At 36.3% G+C, this 19,837-nt stretch overlaps 1 protein-coding gene across 1 annotated transcript in view; it reads left to right on the forward strand.

Annotated features, from left to right (window-relative positions):
- Acss3 (acyl-CoA synthetase short chain family member 3) overlaps nt 1–19,837 on the forward strand; it is a 136,534-nt gene that overhangs the window by 68,851 nt on the left and 47,846 nt on the right. The window contains exon 8 of the mRNA XM_069989281.1: nt 17,579–17,730. Within this exon, the coding sequence (XP_069845382.1) occupies nt 17,579–17,730 (152 nt within the window). The remainder of the gene's footprint in view (nt 1–17,578; nt 17,731–19,837) is intronic.

Raw genomic sequence — 19,837 nt, forward strand, 5'->3', positions numbered from 1 at the left:
TCTTCCTTTCTGGGGCACAGCCCTGCCGATTTCTTTACACTTATCCTGTGTTCATTCCTGAATTGGGATCTGGCTCAGTTGTTTTGTCTTTCCTGAAGTACATGCCTCTTATGTTTCAGCTCTCAGCTCAAGAGCAATTCTTAGAGAAGTCCTCTTTGGCCTCTCTGATGAATCATCATGCCCCAGAACCTCCCATTTTGGTGTCGTTGTCTGTTTGCAGTCTCCTGGGAGTTTGTAGGCTACTTCGATATATTGTTGGTTCCTTTCCCCTGGAAATTCTATAAGACAGTCACCTCAGTTTCTCCACACTATCCGTTTCCACTTCCAAGTCTTCTTCACATAAAATGTGTCCAGTGTATTGTTAAATAAATGCCTGAATAAAGCTATTAGGGAAAAATACTTGATTTATGGGTAAAGTTTCTTTCTTTTTCCCTGTAGGGGAGCATATAATTTCTCCCTGTTTTGTTTTTTAGAGTTTCAAGAACAACTTAAGTAGAACAGGATATATATAAGCTAAGGCTGCTTCTGTAAGTGAACTGGACGCATTCAAAATACTGAATATACTGAATTATGGAAGCCAAGCAACATCGATCAGTTACAATAAAGAAACCAGTTTGACAAACTCAGTCTTAATGCTTGAGAGGAAGTATACAAATCATTACTTCTTAAATGTATGTAGTTTACTAATGGAACATTACTACAACATACCTCAATACCACTACTTCAATACCTTAGGGAGAAGGACAGACTTTGATATGGCAGATTTTCCCAAGAGAAGGATGAAACATAAATAATTTGTGTCATTCATCTTTCTGTCACTGTGACAAAATACCTTAGATAATCACCATAAAAGAAGCAAGTAGTCATTTGGCTCACAAACTTAGACATTTCAGTCCGTGATTGCTTTGCCTTTGATGAGCAGTACATAATGGCATGGAGCACTTAGCTAAATTATTACCTAGTTAAAGAGAAGCATTAGATATTCTCATCAAAGCTAGCTTAAAGTTGATCTGTAAACTGGGAAGTATACATAGTAGTAGTATGGAAATTATCATTTTTACATAATCATAGTCTTAAGTCATCAGAAAGCTTGCTCATCTTTTACATTTGTTTGCATTTTTCATATTGTATACTGGGACCAAATAGGGCAGATGGCTTTTTGTTAATAATTCAAGAATTAAATTTAAAGGTAAGTACTATACTCTGCCTTCTTAAGCAGTAAATTGGTTATAGAATAGATTGGATTTGAAATTATATACAGTGGTGTCAGAACATGGGTGGTGGACTGAAAATGCTAATACCTATGTTACTTATCTTAGTCTGTTTTTATCCACTTACATTACCTTGGGTAAATTAATTTAAATGCCTCGTGAATATATGTTTTCACCCTTATAGTCAGAAGGCTGACACATCTCAGTTTCCACTTGTGCAAATCTTTTCTGTATCATTTGTCCAGAATGAATACCTTATTTGGTAACTTGTTTTAACTTTTAAACTATGCAATTAATTGAAAAAAAGTTAATGATGTGGGATATGTTTACTGAAAAAAATACATAGTAGTTAAGACAGCCATATCGTGATTTATAGTATTTCTAAGCATTACTTTTTTGGCTTCAGGCTTGCTTTGCCTATGTTTTCACATTTGTAAATATCAGTAGTAATAATATCTTTCTTATATATCAATTAATTGGTAAGTCATGGAAAGCCTTTAGAATACTTTCCAGGATTTAATCATTTAATCCATTTTTGGACATAAGCTATTGTCATTATTCAAAAACATATTTATTCTTTCCCAGAATAGAAATCTAAATTGTGAACACCAGCCATTCATTGCTCTGTGTTCCAGCATTTATAATGTTTAGGGTTTTAGATATTCCACATTCCTTCTTTCAAAGTCTGTCCTCACAACATTGAAGCTGTCATCAGAGCACTGGAGGCAGCTCCCTTTGGAGCCCATTAATTCTCTTCTAAGCACAGGCAAAGGAATCAGCACACAGAGATGCATGGTCCTTCAACTACCAACTTTGAAGAATGAGGAGCAGATGTGCAAAATAACACAGTGGTGTCTCCCCTCAAGGATCTGTCCTTTAAGAGTAGAAACTGGGAGCGAAGTGAACACAACCTTGAAGCCTTTTATCTGTGAATAACAAAGCACATTTCATGGTTCACCTTTATCCCAGTGTTTGCGTCTTTTCCCTTCTATTTCTAAGGGCTCTTACTGCTCATTTAAAACTCTGAATGTGCACACTGGAAAAACTTAACCAGATTTTATGGAATATTCTTTCTCTGCATTTATAGAATGAACAGGAAGTTTGGATAAACTCACTTTCTCTTTCTTTTTTTTTTCATGTATGCATGTATATACACATATGCCTGTCTATATTTACAGAATACAAACCTAGGTGTATTTTTTTTGTCCATTGTGGGGCTTGAACTCTGGGCTTGGATGCTGTCCCTGAGCTCTTCAGCTCAAGGCAAGCGTTGTACTACTGCTCGAGCCATAGTGGCACTTCAGGTTTTCTAGTGGTTTATTGGAGATAAGAGTCTCACAGACTTTCCTGCTTGAGCTGGCTTTGAACCATGATCCTCAGATCTCAGCTTCTTGAGTAGCTAGGATTATAAGCATGAGCCCCCGCCCGGCACTTTCTCTTTCTTTATTGAATGATTAGCTGACAATGAGCTCTGTATTCCTATATTAGTACATGAATCTTTTAGGATCATATATGCAAAACTGTTTAGGTGTGTGTGTTTGTGTTTGTGTGTATGTGTGTATCCATGTGACTATATAGACATGTATTTAGCACATGTATAATACGTCATCATTCCATTTCATGGACAGGCAGGCTTTATATGTGCAATATATATTTTGAAAATAGAACCTTAAGCCATTTCTAAGTTGTAAAGTTTTGAGAATACTGAAGATGAAAATGATAATTGGGTGGGGGGAGGGGGGTAAAATTGGGTGGGGGGAGGGGGGAGGCGGGGAAGGGAAGTGAAGGGTAAACAAAGGAGGAGGCTGCAATGCTTGGTAAGAAATGTATGCATTATCCTGCCCATGTAATTGTTGCCCCTCTGTACAGTATGTTCTCAAATAAAATAAAATACAATTAAAAAAAAAAAAAAGAAAAAGAAAATGATTCCCAAGTTATTTTCATTGAGTTTTCTTTTTACTTTTGTATTTTTTGGTGCCAATACTGGGGCTTGAACTCAGAGTCTCACACTCTCAGTTATTTCCCCCTCCCCCCTCAACAGCACAAGGCTGGCTGGCACTCAACTGCATGAGCCACACCTCTACCTGTGACTTTTGTTAGGTATTTGAAGATAAGAGTCTCACAGACACTTCTGCCTAGACTGACTGCAAACATCCTCCCATCCCAGTCTCCTGATTAGCTAGTATAACAGACGTGAGCCACAAATGCCTAATTATTTTCATATGTAATACTCTTGCCACCAAGTTCTGCTCTGGATCTTTAATTTCTGCCAAATCATTCTCTGTTGCATTTCCTTGTAAATGGATCATCCAAGTTCTTAGCAAAGGCGTTTGTTCTAACAGAGTTGCTACCTGCGTGCATGTAGGCACCTTTTCTTTATCAGAAATGTGCATTTTCATCTAGGTTGACCATTTCTTTTGTAATTCATTAATATTTTTCATTTTTCAAGGATAGAGCTATATTGCGTCCTTTTTATGGCAAGTGCCAATGATGTTGCTAACTAGTACACTTAGTTGGCAACCTTGAAGACACTGTATTTCCCTTATATAATGGAAAAATTCTTTCCTTTTTTATCTTTTTCATTTATTTTTCAAATCAAGTATAAGAACCATCTTTTTGACAGAATGTAAAGAATAAGGAAAATGATGACTCAGTTATTACTGTGATTTAGGCTATGTACTTTAATCTTCCAAATAGATTATATCTTCCAAATAGATTATGAAGCTGATGTCAGCATCCTTTAGATTTCTCCCATGGTCAGTAGTTCAAAGATAACTGTTATTGAGTTTGTTTTTCTATACATGTACCTGTGTTTTATGTTGGAGTGAGCAAGTGCAGTTATTGTCCTAACCCCATCAACAATATTTAATGGAGGTTATTGTGAGTTCAGCATCATTTTAGAGGCTGAAGGGGAAACAGAGTTAGTATCATATATGGCCCAAGTACTGAAAAGGCTGACAATAATGTCAAATAATTAAAACTGATAGGAAGGACAGAAAGCAAATAAATAAAATTGCCACCTCACTAAAAATAAATGTCTTAAGTTATAAAGAAGCTATAAAAAATTCTTTGTAAACTTCAGTGGACCAAGACCTGTGAATAACACTCCACATTTAGTTCCTGAACTTTCACTTAAATTTTGTCCATTATTTTTTTAAATTTTGTTTTATTGTAAAGATGCTGTACAGAGGGGTTAGAGTTACATGAATAAGGTAATGAGTACATTTCTTGTCGAGAATGGTTACCCCCTCCCTTGACATTCTCCCACTGTACCTTTCCTTCCCCATCTCTCTCATTATCCATTATTTTTTGTTTTCTTTTTGTTAATAAGTTTTTTTATTGTAAAAATACCGTATAGAGGGGTTACAGTTACATGAGCAAGGTAATGAGTACATTTCCTATAAAGCAGTGTTGCCGTCTCTGTTTTTCCCCTACTGTCCTTTCCCTCCCACCTCTACAACTACACTCCCTGACCCCCCACTCTGCCCTGCCTAAACTGTAAAGTTCATTTTTCAACATAGTGTTCTGTACATCTTAGTGTTACAATGGGTCAACCTGTATCCCTGTTTAACTGTTTTGTTTTTTTCTTTTCTCCTCCCCAAATTAGAGAAGTGTATATAGAAGATTCAGGGCACCAATATCAAATACAGTGAGAAAAGGGGTCATACTGTGGGGGAGGAACATACAAAGAAACAAAAAAATCACATGGTACATTATAAATACGTTAGAAACAATAGCAAGAAAGAAAAAACACGTGTGTCTCTATCTTAGGGTTCATTTCACTTAACATCATCTTATACAGTCATATGAAATAGCTTTTGACCTTTTCTGCTTGTCCTACACATGCACTAATCATTGAAAATAAGGGAAACTATGGGACTTATGTTTCTTTGGGCCTGGCTTACTTCACTTAATATAATTTTTTCCAAGTCTTTTCATTTCCTAACAAATGGGGTGATGTCATTCTTTCTGATGTAGGCATAGAATTCCATTCTATCTATCTATCTATCTATCTATCTATCTATCTATCTATCTATCTATCTATCTATCTATCTATCTATCTATCTATCTATCTGTCTGTCTCTGCCTGTCTGCCTGTCTGCCTGCCTGCCTGCCTGCCTGCCTGCCTGCCTGCCTGCCTGCCTGTCTGCCTGCCTGTCTGTCTGTCTGTCTGTCTGTCTGTCTCTCTCACATTTTCTTGATCCAGTCATCTACTGAGGGGCATCTGGGTTGGTTCCATATCTTAGTTATGGTAAATAATGCTGCAATAAACATAGTTGTGCTGGTAGCTTTAGTGTGGTCTTGTTTGTGATCATTTGGGTAAATGTCCAAAAGTGGGATTGCTGGGTCATAGGGGAATTCTATGTGGAGTCTTTTGAGGAACCTGCATACTGCTTTCCAAAGTGGTTGAACAAGTTTACACTCCCACCAACAATACAGTAGGGTTCCCTTCTGGCCACATCTCCTCCAGAATCTGTTGTTATTAGAGTTCTTGATTATAGTCATTCTAACTGGGGTGATGTTGTGTCTCAATGTTGTTTTGATTTGCATTTCTTTTATGGCTAGAGAGGCTGAGCATTTCTCCATGTGTCTATTGGCCATTCTTACTTCCTCTTCAGAGAAGTTTCTCTTTAAATCTTTAGCCCACTTATTTATTGGGCAGTTGTTTCTTTGAGGATTTGTTGTTGGGGTGATTTAATCTTTTGAGTTTCAAGAACATTTTAGATATGAGATCCTTGTCCATTGTATGGCTAGTGAAGATCTCCCAATCCGTGGGCTTTCTATTAATCTTGCTAGCTATGTCCTTTGATATGCAGAAGATCTGCAATTTCATGCAATCCCATTTGTCCAACCTTTCTTTGATTTGTTGTGTTTCTGGGTCTCTTTTAAGAAAATTTCAGCCTGTGCCCAGGAGACCTAGGGCTTCTCCTATTCCATCCTGTAATGTTTTCAGAGTGTCTGCTTTGACTCTGAGGTCTTTGATCCGTTTGGAGTTGATTCTGGTGCATGGTGATATATAAGGATCTAGCTTTAGTTTTCTACAAGTCGTTAACCAATTTTGCCAGCACCCTTTACTGAAGAGGCTGTCTTTCTTCCATTCTATTTTTTTTAGCTCCCTTATTGAAGATTAGGTGGCTATAGGTCTGTGGGTTTATTTCTGCATTGCCAGTTCATTTCATTGGTCCTGAGGTCTCTTCTTGTGCCAGTACCAAGCTCTTTTGATTACTATGGCTTTGTAGTAAGAGTTTGAAATTTGGTATTTATTGATATTCCTCAAGCACTGTTCTTTCTGCTAAGGATCATTTTTGCTATTCGGGTTCTTTTATTGTTCCATATGAATTTTTGGATTGTTTTTTCTATTTCCTTGAAGAATGAGGTTGGAATATTAATAGGTATTCCATTGAATTTGTAGATAGCCTTGGGAAGTATTGCCATTTTCACGATGTTGCTCTTTCCAATCCAGGAACATGGGAGGTTTTTGCACTTCCTAAGTTCTGCTTTGATTTCCTTTCTCAGGTTTTTAAAGTTTCCATCGTAAAGGTCCTTGACTTTTTTTTTTTTTTGTCGGTCGTGGGGCTTTGAACTCTGGGCCTGGGCGCTGTCCCTGCTCTCTTCAGCTCAAGGCAAGCACTCTACCACTTGAGCTCCAGCACCACTTCTGGTTTACTAGGTTTATTGGAAATAAGAGTCTCACGGACTTTTCTGCCCGGGTAGGCTTTGAACCATGATCCTCAGATCTCAGCCTCCTGAGTAGCTAGGATTACAGGTGTAACCACTGGTGCCCAGCTTTTTACTTCTTTAGTTAATTCCTAGGTATTTTATTTTTTGTAGGGCTATTGCAAAAGGAGTTGCTTTCCTGATTTCAGCCCTTAGTTGATTGGTTATGGTTTCATTGGCCTCCTTTTCCTTCTGAGGGCCCATTCAGCATTCTCTTTGTAGTCTTCCTGGATTCCTTCAGCTGTCTGTTTATGGATTCCATGAATGCCTCTTTTTATCTTTGTCTATTCTCATCTTGCTCACGCAATTCCTGTATTAATTTTTGGTTGGCCTCATCATGCTCGCGAAGTTCCCATATTAATCTTTGGTTAGCCTTGTCTAGCTCCCTATCAGGCTCACCCTGAGTCCTTTGCAGGCTTTCAATCTTTTCATTTACCATGTTTACCTGTAGTGTTGGTAGAGCTTTTTGGGAACTCTCCTCTCAGTTATTCATTAACTGTTCTGTCACCTGATTTTCATGAGTGGGAGTTGAAATACCTAGATTTGCTATTTTTCTGTGTTTCTCTGGCTTGTTTTGCCCATTTGCTATGAAAGTAACACCAATTTCATGCTAAAACACTATTTTAAGGCAAGCATCAACCAGAGCTGTGTAGTTGCACAGTCAAACTGGCTACAGATACAATTTAGTTCAACAAATACAATCTACTCAACATCAAACAACTATGGATTAATGGGCTAAGAACATCCAAGAGGGATTCAGCAGACCAGAAATTCATAGGTTTAGGGAGAATTGTGGGGAAAAATAGGATTAGAGAGATGTGGAGAGGTAAAAGGAAAGAGTGAATGTAAACAAGTCCTAATTACAGAGAGGAAATGGATAGAACAGAATGAAAGGAGAGAGATAAAGAAACAAGAAAAAAATGAAAAAACAAAAATTTAAATTTAAAAAATTAAACACTTAAAAATTATGAAGTATGAAGAAATAATATTGAGAGAAGGAAAGGATAGGATGAGAGGAGGATAGATAAAAAAGAAAAAGGAAAAAATAAAAAATTTAAAACTGGAATCCTTAAAAATTACATAGGTATGAAGAAATAATACAACTATTAAAGAAGTTAAGTCTAAGAGGTTGTGACTTGAGTAATAAATTTCTGAAATAAGTAAAAAATAAGTATGTACACAATGAGGGGAAAGGTCCAGTAATCGATGACAGGTATATATCTGGGGAGGAGCAGAACAACAATTAAGTCATGTGAAAGAATGAAAAGGACCAAAATGTTAAAAGAGATTTAAAATTAAAAAGAACACCCCCACACCCACACCTAAAATAAAAATTATGAAAGAAACAAAAATAGAAAACACTTTTTAAAAAAATTAAAAATTAGGTAGAAAAAAGAGTTCTCTGATTTTTTTTTGTGGGGGAGGGATCTTATATCTCCCATGTCCACAACCAGTCTCTTGGTTGAGTCTCTGGTTTGCTTGTGGTTTTTGGTTTTCCTGTGGCTTGATTGGTTTCTTAAGTCTGAGCAAACAGATAAAAGCTCTGCATTACCCAGGACTTTGTGATTCTCCTCTCAGGCTAGTTCAGTGGGAGGGAGACCTGCTTTGAGTATAGCTTGGAGTTGCTGTGATGAGACTAGGTTCTGGGTAGGGTTGAGGCCTATCAGCAATCAGTAGCTTTTCCCTGAGAGGCTAGCTCCTGCGACACTCACAGAGCTGTTAACACCAGCAAGTGCTCATATCTGTCTCCTTGACCAAGCTTCCTGGATTTCTCCTCTCTGACCAAATTCTCTGTCCTGTGATGGCACACTTGGTGTAATTCTCTAGCCTAGGACTGTTCATTGGAACACTAAAACTGCTTTCTATGCGAGAGCTTGTTCAGATTCCAGCTTCTCCACCATCTTCCTCTGGACTCTCTTGTCCATTATTTTTAAGAAAAGTTCCTGTCTACTAATTAGGGAGAAATCTATGTATGAAAAAGTATAGCAAAATAATAGTAGTAGCTATTGCGGCTTGAATTTTAAGCAGTCATGGGCTTAATTCTAACTATAAATATATGAGGTGGATACTTTTGCATTCCTATTTATATCTTCAGAAAAAGAATCAGGGACATTTTAATGACTAGCGGTGGTAAAATGGTGAAGTTTGGGATCTGAAACCAGGTCCATGATAAGAACATTAAGGAGAGCGCAGGATATTAGGATGCTAGGTGAATGCTGTAAGAGTGAGGTAATGAGGGAGTTGGATGTAGCTCTGAATATATCTTCAACCAGAAGAGCTGATACAATGGCATATCCTTACTGACGTTCAGCTGTACAACCATGAGAGACAAATATGGTGCTTTTGGTTTGGGTTAATGTTGAATTTCAAAGTGCTGCTTGGATGTGTATATACAACAGTGTAAGTCAGGTTTGAAGCTGAAAAAATTTTCAGGAATGGAAGATCTAATGATTTAAGTTTCTTGAGTGACCAAGAGTCTGAGTGATGAAGATTAAAAACAGAGACCCATATCTAAAATATACCTAGAACTCAAAAAATTAAATCCCCCCAAAACAAATCCTCAAAGAATCAACTGCCCAATAAATAAGTGGGCTAAAGACTTAAAGCGAAAGTTCTCTGAAGAGGAAAGAAGGATGGCCAATAGACACATGAAGAAATGCTCAACCTCCTTAGCCATAAAAGAAATGCAAATCAAAACAACATTGAGATACCACCTCACCCCAGTTAGAATGGCTATAATCAAGAACTCTAATACCAACAGATGCTGGAGGAGATGTGGCCAGAAGGGGAACCCTACTGCATTGTTGGTGGGAGTGTAAACTTGTTCAACCACTTTGGAAAGTAGTATGGAAGTTCCTCAAAAGAGTCCACATAGAGCTTCCCTATGACCCAGCAATCCCACTTTTGGGCATTTACCCAAATGATCACAACCAAGACCACACTAAAGCTACCAGCACAACTATGTTTATTACATCATTATTTACCATAGCTAAGATGTGGAACCAACCCAGATGCCCCTCAGTAGATGAATGGATCAAGAAAATGTGGTATATATACACAATGGAATTCTATGCTTCCATCAGAAAGAATGACACAGCCTCATTTGTTAGGAGATTGAAAGCCTTGGAAAAAATTATATTAAGTGAAGTAAGCCAGGCCCAAAGAAACATAGGTCCCATGGTTTCCCTTATTTGCAATAACTAGTATATGTCTGAGACAAGCAGAAAAGGTCAGATAAGTTGATGTTAGCTGAAATCAACTGCAAGATAAGTATTCAAATGTTTTTTCTTTCTTGCTATTTTTTCTAACATATTTATAAGATTATTTCTTTGTTGCTTTGTATGTCCCTCCCCCACAGTATAACCCCTGCTTTCACAGTATTTGATGTTGGTATAATTTGTGGAGGGGAAGGGAAAAAACAAATTATTTAAATAGAGATACAGGTGTATCCACTGCAACAATGAGATGTTCAAGTTGTTATGTCAAAAAAACGAACTTTACAACTTTGGTGGGGGGGAAGAAGATATTGGGGGTGGGGGGAAGATGGGAAGGGATAGGAAGGGGAAACAAAGGTACAATGCTTGATTAGAAATGTACTCATTATCTTGTCCATGTAATTGTAACTCCTCTGTATGGTATTTTCATAATTAAAAAAAAACCATAGAGCAAGAAAAACTTGGAGGTGAGGAAAGTGAGAAATTGAGAGAGAATAGAGACTCAGAGAAGCAAAATTGACTGACTAACCATGCAGGGACATTTTCCGAAAGATGAAGGGAGTACCAAGCAGTAAAGACAGACATCAGATTGGACTGTGAAAAGAACTCTAATTAGACTGGGCTGTCTTTATCACTTATGACAGAAATTATAAAATTTAAAGAGTTTGTTGTGTTCATTTGTTCCAGCAAGGAAGAAACATGTACATCTTTGAAGGTTATTTTGAGCAAAATGTTGGTAGAATCAGACTTTGTTGCAACCTCAGCTACTTCTTGGGCAAAAGTTAGATGGTGAAGTTAAGAAATCAGTGTTTAATTTCTGTACTTATAGAAAAATCTCACTAGGCTCCTAATGAATAAATAAAAAAATAATTTTCTTTAGTGCAGGATAGCAGAATGATTCCATATCAGCATGGAAGAAAACAGAAGTGAGAAAGCAGTCCCTGTGGAAGCTATGAGCTACCAGTTATGGCATGGATAATTGTGGCGTGTGACTACTGAGAGCAAATTAACTCAGCACTAGTGCAGCAGAATGAGTAGTTCCAGTGCTCAGATTCATTTACTTGACATGAATGCTTCCCCTGGTAGGCTTTCTCAACAGACAGACTCCAATCACCTAGGTGGAAGTATGCCTTTTTCATTGAGGATGACTTCTTTCACAAGGCCAACTATAATCAAATTTCAGATGTGGAAAGAGGCAGTGGAAGAAACACACGATAGATTTAGACAGAGTTTGAGACATACAACATTTTGTGTTGCTATCATAATATGCCACTCACTGGGTAATTTCAAAGAACAGGTATCTTTCTCACAGTCTTTTGCCCTGAGAAATATAAAATTAAGACCCATAAAAGCATTCTTTGGTCTAAAATGGCCTCTTATTTTTGCATCCACTAGAGAGAAGGAATAGTGGATCTTCACAAAGCAGAGGCACAGAAAGGCACGAGAATCCACCTCCACTCGTGCAAGCTGTTTAGATCGCAGCATCCACTATTCATGAGGATGAAAGCCCTGTGATCAAAACAGCTCCCAAAGGCTCTACTTCCCAAAAGTGTGCTTTAGAGATTAATCTTTCAGCACTTGGATCTTGAGGAATACATGGATGTCACATGAGAATATATTTTAATAGTTACAGTGGTTAAGCTCTACAAGAGATAAATAAAAACAATCTCTATTAAAATAGCCTAATCATAGTCAAATTCCCTAATGAATGTTATGTGAATGTGATCTCTTTCTCAAAAATACCTTGTTCTGAGCTTCCCCTACTTAAGGCAGTTTGAGAAGACTCAGTGCTCTTTATGAGGCAATGGGAGGTGAATAATGCTGGCACTGTAACATAGCATTAGGATACTGTCTGCCTTCTTATTTGAATGCTTGAACACTGATGTGATGCTGCAAACTGCCAGCTGAGAACTGGATCACTCGTGAGTGGGCATTGCATACACAGGATAATATGGCGCCCTATAGGTAAGGCCAAGAAAATGAGGGGTAAAACCCTAGCACGCAAGCCAGGAAGCCAGTCTCATATGAATCAAAATGTATTTATAAGTGATTTTTCAATTTTTCAAAGGGAATGACACAAGTCCTTGTCTCAGGACTTCTAGGCACAGGACAATTAACCAATGTGCCCTTATAGAAGCAGCAATGTTTTTGAAATTTGACCAAAGTAGTGTAAGTAATAAAAAGAAAGGCTCTGGAGAAGAAAAACCCATGGAAAAAATGGTGCTAGGTATTGGATATAGCACCTTGTAAATAGTATACTACGGAACTACATCCCCAGCCTAAGCAAACTCACTTTTTAAAAAAGAGGTTATACATTTACTTGGGTCATATTTCAAAACTTACAAAAGCATAAACTGTGAAAAATCTCACTATCCCCCTACTTCCAGCTCTGTAATTTCCATGGCAGAGAATTGGTCTTGTGTGTACTATAGCCACTTCATGTATAAGCAATGTCTCTTCTACTATTCGATTCAGATATTACACATGTATTCTACAGTTTGATTTTCTTTCACTAAGTAGCTTAGAGATCTATTTATGCTTTCGTAAATCTCAAGCTTAGCTGTTGTACATCTGAATATTCATGGCAAGAGCATACGATATACATTAGGTATTCAAAAATGTTGCTACTGGTTTCATCACTATTGCAAAATAAACAAACCGACATTGCTCTGCCATCTTGTCTGCTGAAATAAAGTTCAGTTCTACTCGATAAAGGATATTGCTGTCTTCTTTTTAGACTTGCAGGAAACAACAACAACAACAAAAACCAAAACATGATGCATTGGGTGGCATTCTCATAAGTAGTTTTCAAAAAGAGACCAGGTGTATTTCTAATCCTACCAGAAGTAAAACAATAAGAACAGTAAAAAGCTGCAATAGACTCAAACATATTTTATGTCTGCCTGAAAACCACAAGCAGCATTGACCACCAGCTGAGGATAGGCTAAATCAGAGTAGTAACAATGAAGCAATCGTGTATTTTTCCTCAAGCATCTAACTAAATATCTCTATTTTGTGGAGAGCTTGGATTTCATTGCTTTGTGTGTGTGTGTGTGTGTGTGTGTGTGTGTGTGTGTGTGTGTGTGTGTGTGTGTGTGTGTGTGTGTGTGTGTGTGTGTGTATTGGAGACTTAATAGGAAATGTATGAGAGGCTGAGAGATAACCTGTGTTTCTAACTAGGGACCTACCATTAGCCATCCATTAGCAATAATAGAAATATTATATATGGGAATAAGTATGAAGGTGCTTTTGTAACTATCATGTTTTCTCTACTGTGTGATCACTAGCCACATTATAAAGCATATATAAAAATATCAACTAAGAGTTGATAATTTATAATGTTCTGTTATTGAATACTGTAGAAGATTTTATAATGTTCTAGCAATTCAAGGTAGCAACCTAAAGCTTAGACTCCCGAGTTCAACATTGTAGAGAGTGGGCCATTAACTGTTACTTAAGCACCAACCAAAACTGCAGGCTTTAGTTTAGAAAGTAACTACAAAGCAAGTAGTTGATCTGAGTTTGGATGGTTTTGTTTTTACCTTTTGCTTCATTACTATCTTTGGTACGTTATTGGATTGTTTAAAGTACCTGTAATCTTAGACTCTTGGGTTTCCATTGGATATTGTCTCATTCTTACTCGTTATTGAGAAACACAGGTTCTGAAATTGTGTCATTTTCTTCAGGCAGGTCAACGTGGTTAGTGTGCTAATGACTACTTTTAAAAGGCACTATAAAGACATTTTGCTGCTTATGTGTGTTTCTTATCTGTGCACATCTTCTTCCTGTGCAGAAAGGCGTGAAAGAAGAAGGCTCAGTCAAATCAATAAGATATTGAGTCATGCTTATTTGGTATTCAAAATGAAAGATACTTGCAAGCTTTGCCTCAGTTTTTTTTTTCTTTTCTTTTTTTCCGGGGGGGGGGACTGCTCTTTTTGTTTGTTTTCTGGTACTGAGGATTAAACTGCAGACCACATACATGCTAGGCAAGCCCTTTCCCACATGATCCATGCCACCAGCCATTTTGTTTCTATTTTATTGTTGATATATGTATACCTAATTTGCTTCATATTAGTTTCATACTCATGATCTTCCTGCTTCTGTCTTCCAAGTAACTGGGATTACAAGTGTGCATCTCTAGATCTGTCTTTTCCTTCTGTTTTCTGCAATGTTCAGCAATGAACAGTATAAGAATATAAAAGTCCTTATACAAGTCTTATGTTCTTTACTGTATTTCTTTCTTACACAAATAGCTTGCAGCATCAGCGTAGTCTTTCATAACAAACACACACATACACACATACATATGTGTGTGTGCTCATACATACTCACACTTACTTATCAGAAGCTAAGTTCTATTAGAGGAGGACCTTGCATGATGAATTCACAAAATTTTCCCCAGATTTTAGAACAATATGTAGCCCATAGTGTATGTCAAAACATATTTACTAAGTATTTGCTAGCACTATTTACATCATTATAACTTGTATGTAAACAGTAGTTACTGACAAAAGAGTGTGTTCTGTTTTTCCCTCCACTACTGAAGTATTTACATCATCCAGGACTTAATATTTATGCTAATCATTAGGCTTTTTGGAAAAATATTTCTTTGATATTATTTTTCCCCTCAATGTGAGATCAATAGAAATTTTTGAGACAAGATTAAAAGATTACAAGATATAAATATTAAAAGTAATTTTAAATAGGGGAAAATTTTTGTTTGTAACAATGAATGGATACTGAAATGGGAAAGTGAACCTTTTGAGTTGAGAGGAAAGAGTATTCAACACTCTATGTCCTACATGCAAGTTTGTACTATGAATTTTCTTTGCTAAATGAAGATAATATTGGTAGAAATTGGTTTTGTAAAGAATCATCTTTGCAATAGTAGTTTTAATCTCATATTATTTCTAAGATATGTCATGCACCTTGTAAATAATATTTCTGATGCCTAATCTGCTCCTTTTGTGGCCTTCAAACTCAACTAAGGCATGGTAAATGAAATCAAATTGTGTACTCTGTGTGGGTACTGAATCACAACATAGCATTTTCATTACAACGTTGATGTCAGTCTTTACTAAGTATTATTGCTCCATCATCCTGTACTCCAGTGAAATTCAACTTTAGTGGAGGTGAAAGTATTTTAGAACATCATTTCAGTGCTGTGAGTTTATTGAACAAATATTGATAAAGTGGTTCATTCTTTTTATAGCAGGCAAGAAAATAGAAGTACAGAGAAAGTCAATTGTGTGCAGCTTTTTAAATGATTTTTAAATGATTAAATCATTTCTATGTCAGTGAGATCAGGATTCCCAAATCACAATGTACTACTTAAAGGACTTATTGGTGCCTAAGACTAATCAAAAAATTCAAAATCAAATGTTCACCTCATGTTGCTAGAAAGGGTAAAGTTGATAAACCATTTCTGACTGAATCTTAAAGCTCCAAAATTTGCAAGTCAAATTATTCATATAAATTATAATTGGTAGCTTTTTGTTTTTGTTTTGTCAGTAGTGGAGCTTGAACTCAGCGCCTGGGTGCTGTTCCTGAGCTCTTTGCTCAAGCCTGGTGCTCTACCACTTTGAGCCATAGCTTCACTTCTGGTTTTCTGGGTGTTGATTGAAGATAAGGGTCACATGGACATTCCTGCCTGGGGTTGGCTTTGAACCAAGATCTTCTGATTTCATCCTCCTGAGTAGCTAGAATTACAGGTGTAAGCCACTAGCACCCAGCAACTGCTAGCTTTTTATAATGGTTGAAAGTGTTAATTTATATGAAGTAATAGTGAAATAAATTGAAATCCAGTGATACGGGATAATTGTGATAATGACGAATTTCTAATTGCAACAAATTCTTTGGGTATGAAAAGAACAAGAGAAAATAATTTTAAAAAGCCTAAAGAGAGTATTATGTTCAAGAGAGGAAAGATAATTATACTAAAGAATATTAAGGACAGTGGTTCAACCATAAAAACTGGATATTGTCCTATCAAATTTTCAATTAGAAGCAAACATTAAATTTAAATATATGCTAACCATGGTCTATTTACCATGTATTTTAAAAAATAATTATCTGAGGAGATCGCTGAGATTTCTTGAAAATTCTTTCTTGTTTTTGCCTTAGTTCAGAGTATCCCATGTGTGTTTTTTTAGAATATGAAATTCACAGTTAAACTCATAGGGAAGTGGGCCAGAGAAGCTCAGCAAATATTACTTATCTAGACTCATCTTACAGAAATTTCTATATGCTATTTGGCACTTTTAAGGCCTCAAGAAAAGACCTAAATTGAGAAACTTGTTTTGCTTGTTTATCTCAACCTATACCAAAAAGGTTTTACTGATAGATAAGTGTATACTGACAGTTCAGGTACCTTGATGCAGAAGCATTGGAAGAAGTGACAATGATGAGAATGGGTTGAAGAAGGAAGAGGTAAACCAGGTGCTGAAGATGGCTCATGCCTGTTATCCTAGCTATTCAAGAAGCTGAGATCTGAAGATCTAGGTTTGATGCCATCCCAGTCCGGAAAGTCTGTGAGGCTCTTTTCTTCAACTGATGAGCTAAAAGCCAGAAGTGGAACTATAGCTCAAGTGTTAGAGCACCAGCCTTGAGAGAAAAGCTACAGGATGATGTCTGGGCCCTGGGTTCAAGTCTTAGTAACACTTCACCTCCCCACCGTACTTCCTCCACACAAAGAAGAAATATAACTGGGCCAACATAGATTTTATGAGTAGACTATTTACAGTTTCATTTTCTTTCCTCTTTGTAGAACTTACCAATTAAACATATTTTGTATGCTTTTCACGTGTAATTTTCCAAAGTTTTTAAATAATTTGTACATGATCTTGCAACTGGATGTGTTCAATGTCTTTTGGGGACTATGAAAAATCAGTGTTTTAGGTAACATTAAATTTTATTTATTGTGCAGAAGTCACTTTACTGAGAGTGAGACATTTAACGGAAAAGGTTATTGCTTAAGAATAAATGTGACTTCAGATTTTTGTTTTACTGGAATGTTCTAGAATTGATATAGTCACTTTTAATAATGTTTTTGAAAACAATGTGTTAATGTTAGAATAACAACGACATTTCTCCTTTGTTCCATCTCAAAATGTAATGCATTTAATTTATTGGCTAGTAGAAGAGTTTTTTATGTTCTTGTTTGCATATGATGTATTTTTCTAGTCTTTTATCTTTTAAAACTTGAGGATGGAAAACATGTCATTTGAAAATTTTTTTTTATATGTTGTAAAGGAGCAGACATTCAGATGCCTGGATATTTGATTTATTTATGATAGAGCATGGAACTATTTTAAATCCAAGCTTTGTTGAGAACACAGCTTTGCTAATATCTCCTGTTAAATGTGTAAGTGTTGCAACTGTCAGTGAAATATGAGACATGTTACCAGTGACATTTTTAAATGGATCTCATTGTAGGGGAAGCCAGTGGGAACACCAGATGCTGGTGCTTATTTCCGAGTGCTTGCAGAGCATGGGGTAGCTGCCTTGTTTACAGCGCCTACTGCAATTAGAGCAATCCGTCAACAGGACCCTGGGGCAGCCTTGGGGAAGCAGTACTCTCTGACAAGGTGAAGTAAGCATGCACAGGGCAAATTATGCAAAAAGCCAATCAAAATGAACTAAAGACCATACCTTGTATAGTACTGCCCCATCTCTATGGAAAGAGCCAAAATATTCTGAGAATTGTTAAGAATGGCTCTGATAAGTAGAACTGAAAATAACTGGGATTACTAACAATGTTGTGGAGCCTTTTAAATGCTAGAACATGTTGATTCCAATTACAATTAAACTCTTACCAAAACATTTTTCTCTTAAAAACTCTCCTGATTGTATTTTTCCTTCAAAAGTAAAATGTTGATTATGATGTAAAATACAAGTTATCTCTGTATCTAGCCATCTTTTGGAAATGGAATGGTATAGATATGATTTGAATTTATGTATACAAAAGAAAATATGAAAGTAGTCCTTCATATTAGATGAAATTGGGTGAAGGAAATCATTTCACTTTTGCTTTGTAATAATATGTTGTTAATGGTTTTGATATTCTTGCTAGTTTATTGACATTCATTTTAGTTTAATGATATGTACATTCAAAGATAATTATAGTACTTTGAATCTTCAAAGCAGTTTTAGACATCAGTTTTCATTGAACATTTTGATATAGGTCATTGCTGTCATGAACTTAAAAAAGAGATTTTTTTTTGTAAGGTTCTTCAAGTTAAAAGTAGACTTCAGTTAAGGCAGTTTTTAAAATAATTTTTATAATGTATTCAATGACACTTTTTAAAACAGAAGTGATTTCATAAAATGAGTCATCCATTGTAATGTTTTATTTGCCTTCTCTTTGCATTTCATTTTCATTTCATTTTCAATTCATTTTTTCTCAATGTCAGCCTGAAGGATAGAAAAATAGACTTCAACAAAAATATCTTAGAAATTATACTGTCTCCATATGTTCACATTGTTCTAGAGGTTTGAATAAATAGTGATTATAATCACATGTGTCTCTTTACTGACTAGAGCACTCCAATTACAGGACTTGAAGCTGTGCGTCTAGCAAACTGAGGCCTCACATTTGTTTACTCATTTGTATTTGGGTTTTTGATATTTTCCTCAAGAATAATGATTGCTAACTGGGTTATCACACTTTGCAAATGAACATATATATATATATATATATATATATATATAGTAGTTATATACATACATATATATATGGAATGTCAGATTTTAGTGTAAGCATAATGGCAAAAAATTCCCTTGAATGATAACCCAATGTTTTTCTTTGCACTGACATTATTCACTATGATGTGTGTAATTATTTTTAATGGGTATGCACGGATATTAACATATTCAGACTATTCTGGTCTATAAAAAATGCAACTTATTTCAATTATTTGTTTCATACCAGGGACTACTAATTTAGTCACTATAGGTCAGAATTGTGATTATCTTCATTTAAAAATAAATGAAGATAGGTCCACAAATTTTAGTTACTCTTGGCAGAGAGAGTATCTTAAACAATTTGACTGGAACTTAAACCTTTTATCAAACACTATGGATGAATACTAAAGAAAAGCACTCCTTTTACCTAAGGATTTTCCTCTTCTAGACGAAGACAATTTGGAGAAAAAGGGACCTCAAAAGTCACAGTATTAATCCCCAGGCACTGGTGGCTCTGAAGGCTGAGATCTGAGGATCATAATTTTAAAGCTAGCCCCAGCAGGGAAGTCCATGTGACTATTTCCAATTAACAGCAAAGTTAGAAGTGGGGCTGTGTGGCATGGTTGGTAGAGTAGCAGCCTTGAAAGGAAAAGCTAAGGGATAGTACCCAAGGCCTGAATTCAAACCCAATAATGGTACACACACACACACACACACACACACACACACACACACACACACACACACACACACACACACACACACACACGTATTTTATGTCAAAATAAGGGGAATTTAAATCCACAAATGTTAATTTGGATTAGAGGAGGTTGAAATCTAAAGTCTTCATATACAACTATATATTTAGTGCTAAGTTCATGTTGTAGGTATTGGCATTCACTATGGTCTGCAATGTTGTGTTTGTCTTCTGTCACAGAACATCTTACAGTTTGAAGTTTAAAACTGTGTTACATATCTCATTCAATCTTAGTTTCATTAATTTGGGCATTT

The sequence above is a fragment of the Dipodomys merriami genome, unplaced genomic scaffold (assembly GCF_024711535.1).
Source record: "Dipodomys merriami isolate MVZ:Mamm:240054 unplaced genomic scaffold, mDipMer1.0.p SCAF_10, whole genome shotgun sequence".
Classification (NCBI taxonomy): domain Eukaryota; kingdom Metazoa; phylum Chordata; class Mammalia; order Rodentia; family Heteromyidae; genus Dipodomys; species Dipodomys merriami.